The following is a 17,130-nucleotide window of genomic DNA, read 5'->3' as shown; positions in this document are numbered from 1 at the left end:
AGTTAAACCTGATTCAAACTAATTGATGTATGGCTTCACTTCATCTCAAGGGATGAAACCCAGAAATGTCACTTTAGAATGTAATTACCTTTATTGCAGTCTCCCGTCTCATGTTCGAATATAGACTCTCCAACATGAATATTTTTAACTCATAACACGGATACAGTGAGTTATCGCTATACTACATTAATGTTTGTCAGAATGTCTCACATGGATGACATGTCTAAATGTTGAACACTAGAGTGTGATGCAGTTTTGGCACAATAACAATGATTTTACTGTGGAGTGCGTACTGGTATGAGCCTTGTTTAAGTCCTGAGATTATGAAGAATCGGGAGGTTCATCTGAATCGGGCAATATGCAACCTTCAGGGCCTGACTGTTTATGTAGACACGTCAGCTGTGTCATGCATCCTGTGACTGGAGTCAAAGGTCCATTTATGACAACCAACGGGGGAAATTAAATATTCTCATAAAATTCACGAGGAGCACATTATGCTGCGCACTAAATTGAATTTAATTACCAGGCCTGTTGTATATGCCTTTGAAGTTTGCATTAATGCCCTCAAGAAAATTAATTATGAGAATATTACAGTAAAGTAGAATGATGTAAAATGAAAATGAAGTTGAAAAATCTTCATGAACTAAATCCAGGCATTACACTTTAGAAACATGAAGAACAATGACATGAAGTGACAATAACTCACTGCAAAAAGTCCCATTAGGAATAATAATCCATTAAGCCTACAGGTCTGCTTTAAATGTGACTGATTGCTGTGTTTCAGTAGGCCTTTTATTTTTCAGGATGTGGCGCCCTCCTGTGGCAAGTGTGGAAATCTGCTATTAATATGAAACATGCAAAAATATCCTAAAAAAATAAAATAACACTTTCATGGTGCGAAAGATGGAGAATGAGCACGTTATATAAGCAACACGAACAATTTAAAACTAAATGAATATCATAAAAGAAGTGAAGATACATGTAAACCTCCCTGTCCCGTGGGGGCGCTGTTACAAACGCCAGCGGGAATTTCGAGCAGCACAGGGTCGCTGTTTGCGGGGAACGGAAGTGCGACTGTTGTTCATCCGGCAGTGTGTCCTCTCGTCGGTGCAACGATGGCCAGCGGTGGAGGGAAACAAGCGACTAAAATTGTCTCCAAATCGTCTGCGGGAGGCGCCGGGGCGGCGGGGGCTGGCGGCGGGCCCCCGATAATGCCCCTCGCCTCTCCGCTCATGGGGAAGAAGAAGAAGCCGTTTCTGGGCATGCCCGCCCCGCTCGGATACGTTCCCGGTCTGGGCAGAGGGTAAGCTAACGTGCCAAGCTAGCTCGCTCGCTAACTACGACCAGTTCTCTTGCTTGTAAGCTAGGTTGTTGTCATTTAGATGAAGTTGGTGGCTAGCAAAGTATCTTGCTTCGTAATAGCCGTATGCTGTCAACTGAGCTGATGAGAAAAGACTTAAATTGTAGTCAAGTCTGGTCCAGTTTGCCTGCAAAGTGCCTGACATGGCAGCATGATCTAACCTCTGAAAATGATTAAAAGATAACAGCATTTTTGTTAGGTAGTTGATGAATGTGTGTGTGTGTGTGTGTGTATAATATAATGTAATATATATATATATATATATATATATATATATATATATATATATGTATATGTGTGTATGTATATGTGTGTATGTATGTATGTATGTGTATATATATATTATGATTTTACTAGTTTTTCAATGACAATGAAAATTGTGATTTTTAATTATCCATAATAATCTCGAATTATGTAGCAAACGCAATATCTGTCAAAAGAAACGCAACATCTCTTTTTGACCATATCGTGCGGGCCCAACACTGAAGATTTGCTGCCATACTCAACCTAACCTCCAATAATGAACAATAACACTTGTTATTTGTTGAACTTGTTAAAATTGTTGCTTAAAAGTGTGGATCTGCTTTGCAAGTAACCACTGTCAACTAGTGATGCACTAAATTGAACAGGGCAGTGCATGCTTATCAAAAGTCTACCAATGTGTATGTGTGTAACATCTGAATGAATTGTTTCTCTTTAGTGCAACTGGTTTCACCACCCGATCTGATATCGGTCCTGCTCGTGATGCCAACGATCCAGTGGATGACCGACATGCTCCCCCGGGGAAGAGGACGGTTGGGGACCAAATGAAAAAGAACCAGGATGATGATGATGAAGATCTGAACGACACAAACTATGATGAGGTGCCTATGAATGGACTGTCTTTTGTACTTGACTTGTTACTAGGGCTGTTTGCAAGGCCGTAATACACCCACTCAAGATTTAAAGTTGACCATATGTGAACTCTGCTAATGTGAATCTTCAGTCTTTCTAATCACATTATGATGCCTTTTTCTTGTAGTTTAATGGATACGCAGGCAGCTTGTTCTCCAGTGGGCCTTATGAGAAGGATGATGAAGAAGCAGATGCTATTTATGCAGCACTGGACAAGAGGATGGATGAAAGACGCAAAGAAAGAAGGTTCTTAAAAAATATGTTTATTTTGAATTTTAAGGAACACGCACACCTCTCCCAAGTTTTACACAGCATTTTTATGTTTGACATCCTGTGCAATTGACACTGTGTGTGTATCTGTGATTTTGAATGCTCTCTTGTGTATTTTCAGGGAGCTGAGAGAAAAGGAAGAAATTGAGAAGTATCGTATGGAGCGACCAAAAATCCAGCAGCAGTTCTCAGATCTAAAGGTACAGAATTGCATGCAAAATGCTAAACTGTTGACTTTCTTTACCACCTGTAATCACAATGAATGTTCCTCTACTGTTCATTGTACCCTTCAGTCACCTGTGACTTGTAGAGGTTTTCACAAGCAGTATGCTGCTTTAAGTTTGTTACAAAGAATCTATGTCTCTTTGCTGAATCAAAAAAGGGAGAGGAAAGTCGCACACTGATACAAATCAGTCTTTCAGGACATTCATGCCTTCTAAGTACCTAGATTTAGTCTGCATTCTCCTGTGTTCAGAGAGAAATTTCAACAATACTGACATTTCAAGTTAACCAAAATCACTCCCTTATTCGTCTTTATTCTCTCTCCTATTCAGAGGAAATTGGCAGAGGTGTCAGAAGAGGAGTGGCTGAGCATCCCTGAGGTTGGCGATGCCAGGAATAAACGCCAGAGAAATCCCCGCTATGAAAAACTCACTCCTGTCCCCGACAGCTTCTTTTCCAAACACCTGCAGACTGGAGAGAACCACACCACTGTTGACCCTCTGCAAGGGGTTAGTATACATACAAATACATATTCACGTACTGCAGACACCAACATCAAAACATACATGATGTAGTATCAGCCTGCACCAGCAGGAGTCAGGATATCTCAGCGGAAACAAGCAAATCACTTTGGTTTTACAATCAGTGCAGTTTGTAAATGCTTCTTTTTTTTATCCATCCAATCATGTTATCTCAGTGTAAATACCATGTCAATGGTTTTGATAGATACTGGAATAAAGATTTATTATGAATATCTATTAAAAATATTTTAAAGAAAGATTAAAAACAAACTTGCTTACTGTAAACAGACACCTAATTCTGCTGATATTGTTCACGACCTCTGTGGCACATAACATTTCACAATAAGGCAATTTGATTGGTCCAATTCATTGTGCATGAAAGTTGTATTCATTACACAGGGCTAATACATATATAGAGACATGGCCTTTTGGTTTATGTATAGGGATGTAACGATTCACTCAACTCACGATTCGATTCGAGTCACGATTTTTTGTTCACGATTCGATTTTCTCACGATTTTTTTTTATTATAAAAATGAGCTACAGACAAATTATGACCAAATAAAATGATTTTTTATTCGTAGCAAAAACATCTTAGAGGTGCTTTCTTTACAGAAACTCTGTAAAACAGTTTGTGTCCTCTTATAAAAAGTGCAACTTCTCAGGCCGTAGCTGAGATCTCTGTGAGGTTACAACATCCCCTGCGGTCGAAAAGACCCTTTCACTCGGGACAGAGGTGGCTGGTGTGGTGAGGTAGGCCTTTGCTAGAGGTGAAAGCAGTGGCTAAAACTTACTGTTCTCCTTCCACCATCTCAGTGGGCAGCTTGTGAGGGAAATAGACATTTCACTTCTGTACCTGACAAGTTCTGCCTCAATTCCACACATGTGATTGCCCTGTGCTGTCCCTACATTTTCTGTGAAAGTCCCTGCTAGGAGATCTTCCAATGCAGTCTTCTTGTGAGTTGGTTGTTGAAGGTCTGCATCCACCATGTCTGCCTGGTCAGCAGGCAGCTCTGCTGCATGTGTAGAGGCACTGGTGTCTGTTACACCTCCAGTTTCCTCCACAGGGGAATTGGTCTGTAAACAGCAAGACAATAACTTATTAATATATGTATTATATTATTCATATGCACAATTAAAAAATAATATGTATACTGTATATCTGTTTAATGATATAAAGGCAAATAATTGTGCAGGAGAGGAAAACAATCCCAAAGATCTTATACAAAATCAAATACAAAATCACTAAAATCAGATAAACCAATAGAAAAAGAAAAAAAGGAAAAGAAGCAGAAAGGGGAAAGAGACAAGACAAAAACACAGGAAAACAACAAGGATTAAGATCTGTATGAAAATAAGTATGAAACACAGACCTGGCCTTAATGCAAAAGCAACACTAGTACTGCTATTAATCAAGTAAAATAAGTACCTGTTTGTACATCTGCACAGCTTTCTCCTTCACCCTCTGGAACACATCCTGGCGCTGATCTTCAGTAAGATGAGGTAGAGAGCGGAATCTGGGGTCTAAGGCAGTGCAGTCCAGCAGATGGTTGTCCCCAGGCCCAGTGTATCTGTCTGATAAATTGTTGAAGATTGCTTTCTTCATCGTGCTCACAGTGGTGGAGTCCTCTTCCACAGGCAACATGCTCTGCTCAATCGTGTGCTTTAAGGGCACAATTAGAGACACTGTTGGGTTTTGTTCATCACTTAGCACGGTGGTGACTGTCTTTAAAGGTTTGAGAAGTTTCATGATGTCCTCTGCATCACGGATGTCCAAGTTGTCCAGTGTGTCGATCTCGCGGGCATTGCGACGGACTTCGGGGCTAAGCAAAGCAGCAGCCACAGCCGGTTGCAGGTCGAGATACCGTTGCAACATGTCCAGGCTGCTATTCCAGCGTGTTGTCACATCCACAATTAGCTTGTGCTCATTGATGTCCGGGCCGAGCAGTAGTTTTTGCTTCGCAGCCAACACAGCAGTGATTTCTTGCGCTCTTGCGTTGTGATGATGGAGAGGAGCTGCAAAACCTCCCGTCAGAGTAGTTTGCCCCCTCGGCAATTTTCGCTGAGGTGGCGTAACTTCACTTTGCTTCTCACTGTGGTGGCGGCTAATATGCTGCTGCATGTTGCTCGTGTTGCCGTTGTATGGTAGCAGTCTCCTGCAATATTTGCATGCTGTTTTGGTTTTGTCTGTCCATTTCTCACCGGTTGTCTTTGAGTATATGGGGAATCCGAAATGCTGCCACACAGGTGACTTAAGACCGCGCTGTGCATCCTCTACGTCAAAGTCACTGCCTACTGTCGCCATTTCTTCCCTTGTTCTGTGCCCGTACCTAGTCACATGACTTGACGTCTGACGTTGAACAAATGAGTCGCCAACCAGTGACTTTTTTCTAAAAGATAACGTGACCTGACGTGAAGAACTCTCCTATTCGCAAATCGATTCATTTTTTCTGTCAACCGATGCGAATCGTCACGCATTTGAATCGATTTTTAATCGAGTCGCGATGCATCGTTACATCCCTATTTATGTACAAATTGAATTTTCATTATAATTAAAATGTAATATGTACACTTACTCAGTATAGTTCAGTTCTGCAGCATAAGGGAGTCTTGTTCACACTTGGGACTTTCACAGGTATCATTTACAGTAGCGAGTGTTATATGATCTAGGCCATGTTTCACAAGCATTTTCACCTGCTGTAACACAATTCTCACAGAGAGAATAATGCTCCTCTCCATTATTATTGTTTCTTCTCTGCACTAGCTGGGAGGTCTGAACACACCTTATCCAGGAAGCATGACCCCCGGCTTGATGACACCAGGTACAGGAGAGTTGGACATGAGAAAAATCGGTCAGGCCAGGAACACACTCATGGATATGAGGCTCAGCCAGGTAACTAATTGTCATCCTTTACCCCTTTCTATTATTTATACTCTGCTATCGTTGTCTTTGTACACAGGTTTGATTACTTTCTCTTACCTGTGGTTGCCTTTTATGTATCTTTAGGTGTCTGACTCAGTGAGCGGACAAACTGTAGTGGATCCAAAGGGTTATCTGACAGATCTCAACTCGATGATCCCCACACATGGAGGAGACATCAGGTAGAGACACCATGCCTACACAAGTAGGGTCTTTGTGTTGAATGTGTTGTTGTGAGAGTGTCTGACATATGTTTGGCTCCACATGTTCAGTGACATCAAGAAAGCTCGTCTGCTGCTGAAATCGGTGAGGGAGACCAATCCTCATCACCCGCCTGCTTGGATTGCCTCTGCCAGGCTTGAGGAGGTGACCGGCAAACTGCAGGTCGCCAGGAACCTGATCATGAAAGGCACAGAGATGTGTGTTAAGGTAAAGGATGGTAGACACCAGTTTGTGTCACTAGTTCGATTATAGTTAGTGGATTTGTTTGTTATTGCTTGTTGTCAATCTGCTTTACCAGCTGTTTGGTTAAATTAGTGCTGGGCAACATGACCTCTTAATAATATTGCAAAATTCTTAGGCTATAAAGCAATACACATTATATATCTTAATATTTTGAGATCTTCTCAAAAGCATTTCAAATAACATGATATTTTTGGCCAAATACCTCTACTTATATTGCAACAATATTATAGGGATGACTATTGTTGCTTTCACAGAATATTAACATAATGACTAAGTGGGTAAAGCAAAGTATTAGAATAAGTAGTCAGTCTGGTAAGTTCATAAAGTTCCATTTTACAGGAATGCAGCTTTAAAACGAGGGAAAGACAACACTTATACCATATAAAATCATAACGATATCCAAAATCTAAGATGATAGTCTCATATCACCATAAGTTGCAATTGGGAAAATTATCCTTGCCCCCCTGTTGAAATAAGCATTTCTCTCTGCCCACCAGAGTGAGGATGTGTGGCTGGAGGCAGCCAGGCTTCAGCCTGGTGACACAGCTAAAGCCGTGGTAGCCCAGGCTGTGCGCCACCTGCCACAGTCTGTCCGCATCTACATCAGAGCTGCAGAGCTGGAGACAGATGTCAGAGCCAAGAAAAGAGTCCTCAGGAAGGGTAAGGCTTTTGGATATTATCAGTTGTAACAGTAAATTAAAAGAAACAACTTTGTCTTTGAATGCTTTTACATTTTTTCCTGTATATGTAATCCACACATCTATGTTAAGACATGTCACTGTTGTGTTGTTATGAAAAGAGTTTTGTGTGCCTTCTCAGCAGTGTGTATATGAATGAATGTGTCACAATTACCCTGCCAAAAGGAAGACACTAATTTCTGCTGGGCAGAAATTCAAAGCCGATCTCCATCTGTCCATTGTCTCATAAAAGCACCACACAGAACTACTCAGTCCCTCCCTGTACACATAAGATTGCATAAAAGATTTCATAAGCGTTACATTTGGCAGCTGCAATTCTGGATTCTCGTCAAGGCCAGGCACCCTGTTTGAACCATCATGTCAATGCCCTCACACACACACACACACACACACACACACACACACACACACACACACACACACACATATGCATGCACTTACACACATACCAATATTTCCCAGCAGCATACTCAATTGACAGATATGAATGGGGAGCTTCCTCTGTGGAAGGAGCTATCTTTGCCTCTACATGTTCGGTTGCCTCTGCTCTACTTTTCTCCATTACATACACAATATTTTTACTTCTTACCCAGACACTATTGAACTTAACTACTATTGCAGGATATATTTAGTGTTTGTTTTTATTGGATGTGTATTAACTGAAGTGTCTAGTGTCTCTATTTCCTTCTTTGCCACTGTATATGCATTGCCAATGTTAATATTAGATATATTGCCGATATTTGGCGATATGTTTTTGTCAATGAAATGACTTAATAGTTGTGTAATTGTTACCCATGTAGCTCTGGAGAATGTGTCCAAATCAGTCCGACTGTGGAAGACAGCTGTTGAGCTGGAGGAACAAGAGGATGCCAGGATCATGCTCAGCAGAGCTGTGGAGTGCTGCCCTACTAGTGTGGAGGTACGCTTATCACATGCTGTTATTTCATCCCCCAAACATGAAAAAAAAAACACATATTGGACTAACAGGATGCCAGCCAGTGCAATGCAACCAATGAACCTTTGCACCTCCCTCTATATCTAAATATTTTTGTCTGTCCTTCATAGCTGTGGCTGGCACTGGCCCGATTAGAGACGTATGAGAATGCCCGTCGTGTTCTGAACAAAGCTCGAGAGAACATCCCCACTGATCGCCACATCTGGATCACTGCTGCCAAGTTGGAAGAGGCCAATGGCAACACTCAGATGGTGGAGAAGATCATTGACAGAGCCATCACTTCTCTACGGGCCAACGGTGTGGAGATCAACAGAGAGCAGTGGATACAGGTTTGTTCCTGTCATGTGGTTTAATTTGAAAACATAGAGTGGGGCTGGGTATTGTAAAAAAAAAAAAATCAATACCTGTACCGATGTGATACCTTGACTTCGACACAGGGTCCAAACAATACTTTTTCGATACCAATTTTATGAAATCAGTTTTTACAAATGATTACATTACACATACACATGGTGATCCCCGTCTCCAGGCGTAACCTAGTCTTTTTCCTGCATGCCTCGAGACAGCCAGTCACCAGCACTATTAGATCTTGGCACAAACCGGATGCTGGATGCTTACTGGCTGACTGACACTGACGAGATTTACTCCTTGGGTATTAAAATTTGGTATCCAATGACAAGCCATTTTCAATACTTGATAGTATGGAAGCAGGGTATAGGCCTGGGCATCGAACTTTGCTGGCTTTCCTGCAGCTGTTTATGGGAGAGGGAAACCTTGACAGAATAAATAACTGAGTTACCTAAGGCCATAAGAAATTAATATACTTTCATGAAGTTAAATCTTCAAGGTAAAAGAGTACTGAAGCATTGTTTTAAAAAGTGACAATGCTGTTTTGATTAGATTGCATTATATTTAGAGATGTTCTAAGCTGCCATTTAGATCAAAAACACTAAACTTAAACAAAACTGCAAATTATCAGGTCAAAACATGGTTGACTGAGACATCCAACCATGGCATTGAGGAAGTAGAGACTGCGTCACATGTTCGTCAACTTTGAATGAGTGCCAGCATACTTTGGCAAAGCTGCTTTTTCATCTGGGTGCAACAGAACACAAGCCTGCACTGTGACTGACATTTTGTTTAGTGCAGCTCACAGTTGTTTTGCAATCAATACCTTCACTGCAATTCCCCCTTTTTTTCCCTTGAAATCCTATCTCTTACCACCCCGGGCAAAGTATGTGGTGATTGTGGTAGGTGTATCAAGGCCGTTTGCCAGTACACCAAGTCAGCTTAAAATGACAGGATTTGGCAGTTCTTAAATGAATCCTTTTGTGTGTAATTGGACCATGAGCCATCCCTCATGAAAAGATGAATTATCTACATAAGCTGGATATCTATTAGTAATCTTGGGTCATATAAGGGCTTCTGGTCTCAGTAGTAGAAGACATTTCTCTCTGATATTTCAGGTGTTTTTTTCCCATGTAAATGGATCCATCATTTGAATCTTTGAATTTACTGACTACTACTGGGGTCAGTAGTTCATACCTCAATTCTCCTTCAGTGTGCCAATTTCCCCTTAATGTTTGTTCTTGTCCTGCAGGATGCAGAGGAGTGTGACAAAGCAGGCAGTGTGGCTACCTGCCAAGCAGTGATAAGGGCCGTCATAGGGATCGGCATTGAGGAGGAGGACCGCAAACATACCTGGATGGAGGATGCCGATAGTGTGAGTACTGATAACTGAGTGCTTGTTTTTGTACAAAGGCCATGTTCAGACGTACTCATTTGCTGTAAGTTAAATGCTTGTCTGTTATGTTTCAGTGTGTGTCCCATGGGGCGCTGGAGTGTGCCAGGGCCATCTATGCCCATGCTCTGCAGGTGTTCCCAAGTAAAAAGAGTGTCTGGCTCAGAGCGGCCTACTTTGAGAAAAATAACGGCACCAGGTAACCAGATTTTGTTTCTAAATGTAGAAAACAATAGTTGTGATTTCCCCTGTTTCATCTCATGTGCTTAATCCACTACTTCTGTGCTCCTCTCCTCCATTGTTCTTCCATGTATCATTGCATCTCTCAGAGAGTCTTTGGAGGCCCTGCTCCAAAGGGCTGTGGCTCACTGCCCCAAGGCAGAGGTCCTGTGGCTGATGGGGGCCAAGTCTAAGTGGCTGGCTGAGGATGTTCCTGCAGCCAGAAGTATCCTTGCTCTGGCCTTCCAGGTGATGATGAGATTATGATAACTTCCACATAGCTTTCATGCAAGCTTGTGTCCAATTCTTGTCTTCCCCTTTCCTTTCCTCATGCTCTATATTTGTCCTTCCTCCTTTATTCCACTTCTCTAGGCTAACCCAAACAGTGAAGAGATCTGGCTGGCGGCTGTCAAGCTGGAGTCTGAGAACAATGAGTACGAAAGAGCCCGTCGCCTGCTGGCCAAGGCCCGCAGCAGTGCCCCGACAGCCAGGGTGAGTGTGTGTGTGTGAGAAAAAGTTGAAAAGAGAGGTTTTCCTGTTTCAGACTCTCATGAGGATCCAGAACAAAAAATAGTAGACATCTGCACAAATCGACTGGATTGAAAACTAAAAAACTGAAAAATAGTCTCCCAACTTAGGTTTTAAGAGTGTTTTGTCAATCCAACCATCTTTGAGATGCCATCATCTGGTATTTGTTGGATTGTAATGTAATTCTGTCAACAGAACAGAGGTGTTAAAGAAAAAGACATTTCACAACTTTTTCAGTTTCTGTTTTGCACCGGGGAAGATTGCTTGTTTATTTGAACTGTTTTGTCCTTTTACACTCTAATTATCCTCTCGTGACCCTGTGTACCAGTACAGACAGTTTGTTTGTCATTATGTAATGTAGTATGAATAGAGCTCTGACCCATGTTTTAGGGGTGGCTTGATTATCTGGTTTTATTCTCTGGTTTGAGGCCAGTGTTTAATAATAATTCAATAGTGCATTGTACTTGAGGCATCTTCTACAAACATGCTGTCTATCTCAGGTTTAGGCTTGCAGGTTTCTACACCTCTAAACAGTCAGTGGTACTCAGGTTGACTGATGCTGTCAGCAGGGCTCTTTAAACTATCACTCTCTCTTATCAGGTGACCTGGCTACACTCATTTTAGTTATCTTTATTGTAATTGCTGACAGGTATGACTAAGAGAACCTACTTTAATGTTGGCGGTACTGATTGACCTGCCAGATAAAACAACTGTCAGGTGTCAATGAAGCAGTTTAGCATTTAGGCTATGCCCTAGGAACCTGGTATTTGACACATTTGAAATCCGGTAAGGCGTTGCATAAATGGATGCTAATACAGGTATTACAAATAGTTTTTCAATAATGTTACTATATGCCAAGTATATTGCAAGTAAAAAGAGCTCATGGGTCCTGTTTCTACATGTTTTTTAGCTGATAAGTATGTGTGTTTGTGTGTTTTTAATCTCTACAGGTATTTATGAAGTCCGTTAAGTTGGAGTGGGTGTTGGGGAACATAGAAGCTGCCCAGGAGTTGTGCACAGAAGCCCTGAAACACTACGAGGACTTTCCAAAACTGTGGATGATGAGAGGCCAGATAGAAGAGCAGTGTGAAAACATGGATAAGGCCAGAGAGGCATACAACCAGGGGGTGAGTTGTGGGAAGCGGTTATTTAGGTGTTCTAATAACTACAAAGGCAAGGGAACAAAGGGAGTTGCATTTTTTCGTATCATATGTGTTTTTAATGAAAAGGCTTCTTCCCTGATAAATCTTAAAATGGTCAATGATCTGTTTGCTACTGCAGCTGAAAAAGTGTCCTCACTCGGGGCCCCTGTGGTTGCTGCTGTCTCATCTTGAAGAGAGAGTAGGACAGCTGACCAGAGCAAGAGCAATCCTGGAGAAGGCACGACTGAAGAACCCCCAGAGTCCTGAGTTATGGTGAGGAAATTTAAAGGGGGAGGGAAATACAGACACAGTACCAGACACAGCTGCCCACTGATTGTTTGGTTTACTAATGGACAATGAAAATGTATATATTAGTGAGCATGTATGTATGAAAGTGTTGTAGTTCTGATTAATTTGCACAAACTGGGATCAGTGTTAAATGAAACTACCACTCAGATAATGAGATAAAGACTGAATAAGGTAAATGTTTGCCTCTAAGATTGTTTTTTTTATCATATTAACCAGGTTGGACTCAGTCCGGCTGGAGTTCCGGGCCGGACTGAAGAACATCTCCAACACGCTGATGGCCAAAGCCCTGCAGGAGTGCCCCAATTCAGGTGAGAATATATTTCAGCTGTTGGGGAAGAAATTTCTATGCATGGTGTTTCAGTCACAGTAAAAACTAAATTAGAGTTGTAAAATAAGTTGGCAAACAACAGATACAGTAACTCCGGTCTGTTCAAGTATATTAATGTTCAACTAAAATATCTCTTGATGAGAATAATGTGGTCAAATGGGAATGCTTGTATTGTCAGCAGACTTCCTATTGTCTAGGTTACATAATGGACCTTTATATACAGACAATATTCTTTTTCAATTACCTCATGAATGTGCCTGTAATTTCAAGTGCTGTGTTTTCATCCCGCTCCCATTTCCTTCTTAAAAGGTATCCTGTGGGCTGAGGCAGTGTTTTTGGAGGCCAGACCCCAGAGGAAAACTAAGAGTGTTGATGCTTTGAAGAAGTGTGAACATGATCCCCACGTCTTGCTCGCTGTGGCCAAGTATGACAGCAATCTTTTCGCTGTTTTCTACTCTGCTCTGAATGCAAATCTTGATTATATGATATTGGTCTATCTCTGAAGTGTGAGCTTTACAGTGTAACAAGTTTACATCTACCAAGTTGTATTCATTTCAAATGCAATCTTTAGGCTGTTCTGGAGTGAGCGCAAAATCACCAAAGCTAGAGAGTGGTTCCTGAGGACAGTAAAGATTGAGCCAGACCTGGGAGATGCTTGGGCTCTGTTCTACAAGTTTGAACTGCAGCACGGCACAGAGGTAAGGGTCCTATTACTGTCTGTCTTTTTCTGGGTATAAAGCTTGTGCCACTTTGTGGAGGTCAGTCTTTAATGTTCACAAGGACAACACACAATAATCAACATTTCTATAAATGTGCCACTGTGGACAGTTGACCTATTTTCAACTGCAGTCCTTTGGCAAGACGTTTTGAAAACTATAAAGTGATAAAATTTGCACAACAAAGAATAGAAGATGTCATAAAAAGGGCAAAGCAATAAGAAACAGAGATACCAGAACAATAATACAGCAAAAACAAATGCTATTTTGGCACATATACAACCATGAAAGCAACATGAAAGAACAACACGCATCTGAGCAGGACTGACCACAACCATCTTTTGAAACATGCAGAGTGACAATACACAGGAAACATAAATAAGATAAAGACATCTTTATGTTGACCTAGATAAGATGATTGAAGATGCAGTCATGGGATAGTTTGTTGGAGTGAAGTGCTTTTGATGGAGAATGACATTGTGCAGTCAGATGCAAGTTCATTTAAAGAGTAAATCCAACAATTTTACACATTAAAGTATGTTGTCATGTCTTGGGGAGTACTACTGCATATGTAAAAAAAAAAAAAGTATTGTGGTTCTAGAGGAAGTTGCATGTAATCTGATACATTTCCTCCAGTGGTTTCACTCAGTGGCTAAGTTGCACTGTGGGTTTGTGGTTACTGGATACAGCGGAACCAAATCACCTTTTTTATTCCATGCATGCTTCTTCCTTTTCAAACATGCTGCCTATATTACCCACAATGCAACTTAGCCACTGAGTGACATCACTGGAGGCATTTTATCAGATTACATGCAGCTTCCCCTTAGCCACAAAGGGCCTGATACAACTTTTGTTACACACATGCAGCAGCACTCCCCAAGACCTGTAAACACACTTTAATATGTAAATTTGGTGGAGTTACCCTTTAATGTAGCTTTGATTTATCAGAGTAGTAGCAGCTTTTGCTGCGGCCAATTTATGTTATTATTGTATAATCTAAAACCTTAACAATAGTGCGTTGTTAAGAGCTGTCGTGGACGAACGACAAAACTATTGAGAAGTATTTAGGTGAGGAGTTCATCCAGGAATAAGCCTTAGGCAACAAATTAAGTACATGGTGTTGCCACTGTAACCTAGTTTGAACCACACATCACTGCTTTTCACTCATTCATAAAGTTGGTAGTCACTCCCAATGAAACAGTATCTGTGTGTTGGCATGAGGCTTGTGCATTTTATGGGGGTGTAACCTCACTGTTCTGCATCCATCAGGAACAACAGGAAGAGGTGCGAAAGCGCTGTGAGAATGCGGAGCCCCGCCACGGGGAGCTGTGGTGTGCCGAGTCCAAACACGTTCTGAACTGGCAGAAGAAGACGGGAGAGATTTTAGCAGAGGTAGCCAGCAAGATCAAGAACACATTCTGAGATTGGAGAAATATTTTGACTGAGAACACCTGGAAGACTCTGGCAGTCACCAGTCTAGTAGGAAACAGATATGGACACGCTCAACTGTTGTTCTCTACCAGGACTTACTCATCTGCAGCAGATACAGTGTTCACATGTACCCCACCTTTTTCATGTTTTAGTTTGTTGGTTTTTTGTTTTTGTTTTTTTTACAAAATTGAGTCAGTGTGTGTATTTTCAGCAGAAAATGTGAAAACAAATCTACAAATATAAAACTCAAACCCATCACTGATTACCGTCTTAAAGTGAATAAATAGTGGTAAGTGGTTGTATTTACAGATGTCTGTCACGTAGCATGGGGACAAACAGACTTGGGTCAGGCCTTTGACTTGGCCACTCAGGACATTAATATTGTTTTGAAGACACCCCTGTGCAGCTTCGGCTTTATGTTTGAGGTATTTGTCCTTCAGGGTGGTAAACCTCCCAGGTCCTGTTGCAGGCTGCTACAGGTTGTCCTCTGGGATTTCACTGTGTTTTGCTACAGAAAAGATTCCCACAGTGTGAGCTTGACCTCACTGCTTGATGGGGGTGTGTTTCTGGTAATGTGGCTTGTTTGGCACAATGGTCTGGTTTCATTAGACTATAAAACTTTCCTCCACTTTCTTTCACTCATTCTTCTTCTGAGTTCTTTTTTTTCTTTCTACAGTTTGCTCCTCATTGCAACACTACCAAATAGCTGCACCTGGTGATTCATCCTTCTAGCAGTTGTGTAAATCTCAACAAGAGAAATACATTAATCATAATCAAGTGCAGGTTTAATTCATTAATATATAAATTGGTGTTGAAGTGGTGGCAGAAACCTCTTGTTTTTTGGACCCAGCCATGTTCTCTACATGTGGTTACTAATATGTTGTTTGGCCATGCTGTTGGTCCCACTGCAGTTTTGTTAAACTCCTGCAAGAGCCGCCCACTCAGCTAGATGTAAACGGGCTGTGCCAGCTATGTGTCTCCATGCAACATGTAAGGTGAAATCTAATAATGTCAGACTGCAAAGTAAAGAGGCTTAAAACTTGGGCGGTGGATCATTTTATATTTGTACTAAATCGGGGTGATTTTGTTGATTTGTTTTCACTTTGACTTTTTTGCTGTTTGGTTTCAGAATTAAAATTCCAGTCATTGAGGCTGTTGTGAAAATGAAAAAAGCAAAAATGAAAATGAATACTGTGACAGAGAAGTGCACACAATCACACACAAGTTGATTCCAGCTTTACAGTATGTTTAAACTGAACTCTTTAGCTATTGAGTGATTATTTGTTATTGTCAGAAAATATGAAATCATCTCTGTTCTACTTTTCAGGGATTTTCTTGTAAGAGGTCCAGATTAGGCTCCATCTGTTTAGCAGTGTATATAAACTCCTTGTCATCAGGAGCTATTACATGATCTCTCATGTTGTAGTAATTAACTTTTTTGTACTTAGATTGCTTGAAATGTGTTGAAATACTTTGCAGGCATCCAATAAACAAACAACGCAGATTATTGCAGCATTTTTTGTTTTGTTTTGTTCCAAACAAGTCGTTTTATCAAATGGTTTGTTGTGCTTTGAATGTCAATTCTAATTCTGAGTGCACAGTTTATGTCTTTGTGAGATGAGTTTTCCCACAGTCTCACCAAACCAATCCTCCCATGCATGGGCAGCATTGTTTTATTTCTGTGGGGGATTTCATTGTAACGTTCTACCTTTTTTGTTTTGGCTGAAATCACTTTAGACCACAGTATTATATACATTCTTGAAATGTGTGCCAAAAAGGCGCTTTGAAATAAAAACATCCACCAGATTACGCCCGCGCCCTTCACACCACTCCTCACTTGTATCACGTCTTTCCAGCGAAACCGAAAGGATGAAAGCGAGTGATTGATTGCAGAAGTTTTCCTCGACTTGATCGGACTGGAGTTTAGTGAAATCCTAAGCTTAGTGTCAGCAATCCATGACCGGGAAGGAAATTGGAGCAGCAGTGGCTCTGGTGATGTTGGAAACCACGTAACACCACATCGGAAGTCTACCCGCCACCGCGTTAACCTACACACCGGAGGAAGTGTCAAAATACTGGGTGAAAAAAAGGAAAAGATTGCAGACAATGAACGCGGTCGGATGAGGAGTGATTGCCTGGATCTCCCTGCTGATGATAGAGATGGCTTTGCTCGTCTGAGGATCCCGCAGCAGAACATGATAAATGGTAGGTGCGGTTTTTACATCTGGTGCGTATTTACGCAACAGAAGAGCTGGTATAAGATATTACTGAGAGTCGAGCACTTTACGATGATGTCTGTGTACACAGCTGTATGGTGAAACAGGACTATTCATATTAGTCATGATGATCTGTGCTGCAGACAGCTGGAAACCGACGGGTACTTCAACGCACTGTGGCGCACTGTGCGTCGG

The 17,130-nt window shown here is 41.4% G+C and overlaps 2 protein-coding genes across 2 annotated transcripts; one reads left to right on the top strand and one right to left on the bottom strand.

The window, feature by feature from the left end:
* The first annotated feature begins 1,086 nt into the window (after window positions 1-1,086).
* prpf6 (PRP6 pre-mRNA processing factor 6 homolog (S. cerevisiae)) lies at window positions 1,087-16,226 on the top strand. Its single transcript, XM_073470429.1, has 21 exons — window positions 1,087-1,303; window positions 2,061-2,223; window positions 2,382-2,500; window positions 2,646-2,724; window positions 3,079-3,255; window positions 6,032-6,160; window positions 6,275-6,369; window positions 6,460-6,616; window positions 7,150-7,312; window positions 8,151-8,269; window positions 8,416-8,634; window positions 9,906-10,028; window positions 10,124-10,245; window positions 10,376-10,514; window positions 10,638-10,757; window positions 11,744-11,920; window positions 12,075-12,208; window positions 12,461-12,552; window positions 12,882-12,996; window positions 13,144-13,270; window positions 14,558-16,226. The coding sequence occupies exons 1-21, from the start codon at window positions 1,116-1,118 to the stop codon at window positions 14,708-14,710; spliced, it is 2,910 nt and encodes a 969-aa protein (XP_073326530.1). The 5' UTR covers window positions 1,087-1,115; the 3' UTR covers window positions 14,711-16,226.
* On the bottom strand, window positions 3,819-5,784 carry LOC141000064 (E3 SUMO-protein ligase ZBED1-like). The gene is made up of 2 exons (XM_073470689.1): window positions 4,697-5,784; window positions 3,819-4,344 (listed from the first exon to the last, which is right to left on the bottom strand). The coding sequence occupies exons 1-2, from the start codon at window positions 5,570-5,572 to the stop codon at window positions 4,051-4,053; spliced, it is 1,170 nt and encodes a 389-aa protein (XP_073326790.1). The 5' UTR covers window positions 5,573-5,784; the 3' UTR covers window positions 3,819-4,050.
* Window positions 16,227-17,130: the final 904 nt, after the last annotated feature.

Source organism: Pagrus major, chromosome 7, assembly GCF_040436345.1.
Source record: "Pagrus major chromosome 7, Pma_NU_1.0".
Taxonomy (NCBI): domain Eukaryota; kingdom Metazoa; phylum Chordata; class Actinopteri; order Spariformes; family Sparidae; genus Pagrus; species Pagrus major.
Note: the sequence above shows the minus strand (reverse complement) of the source record. Positions and strands in the feature narration are given on the sequence as shown.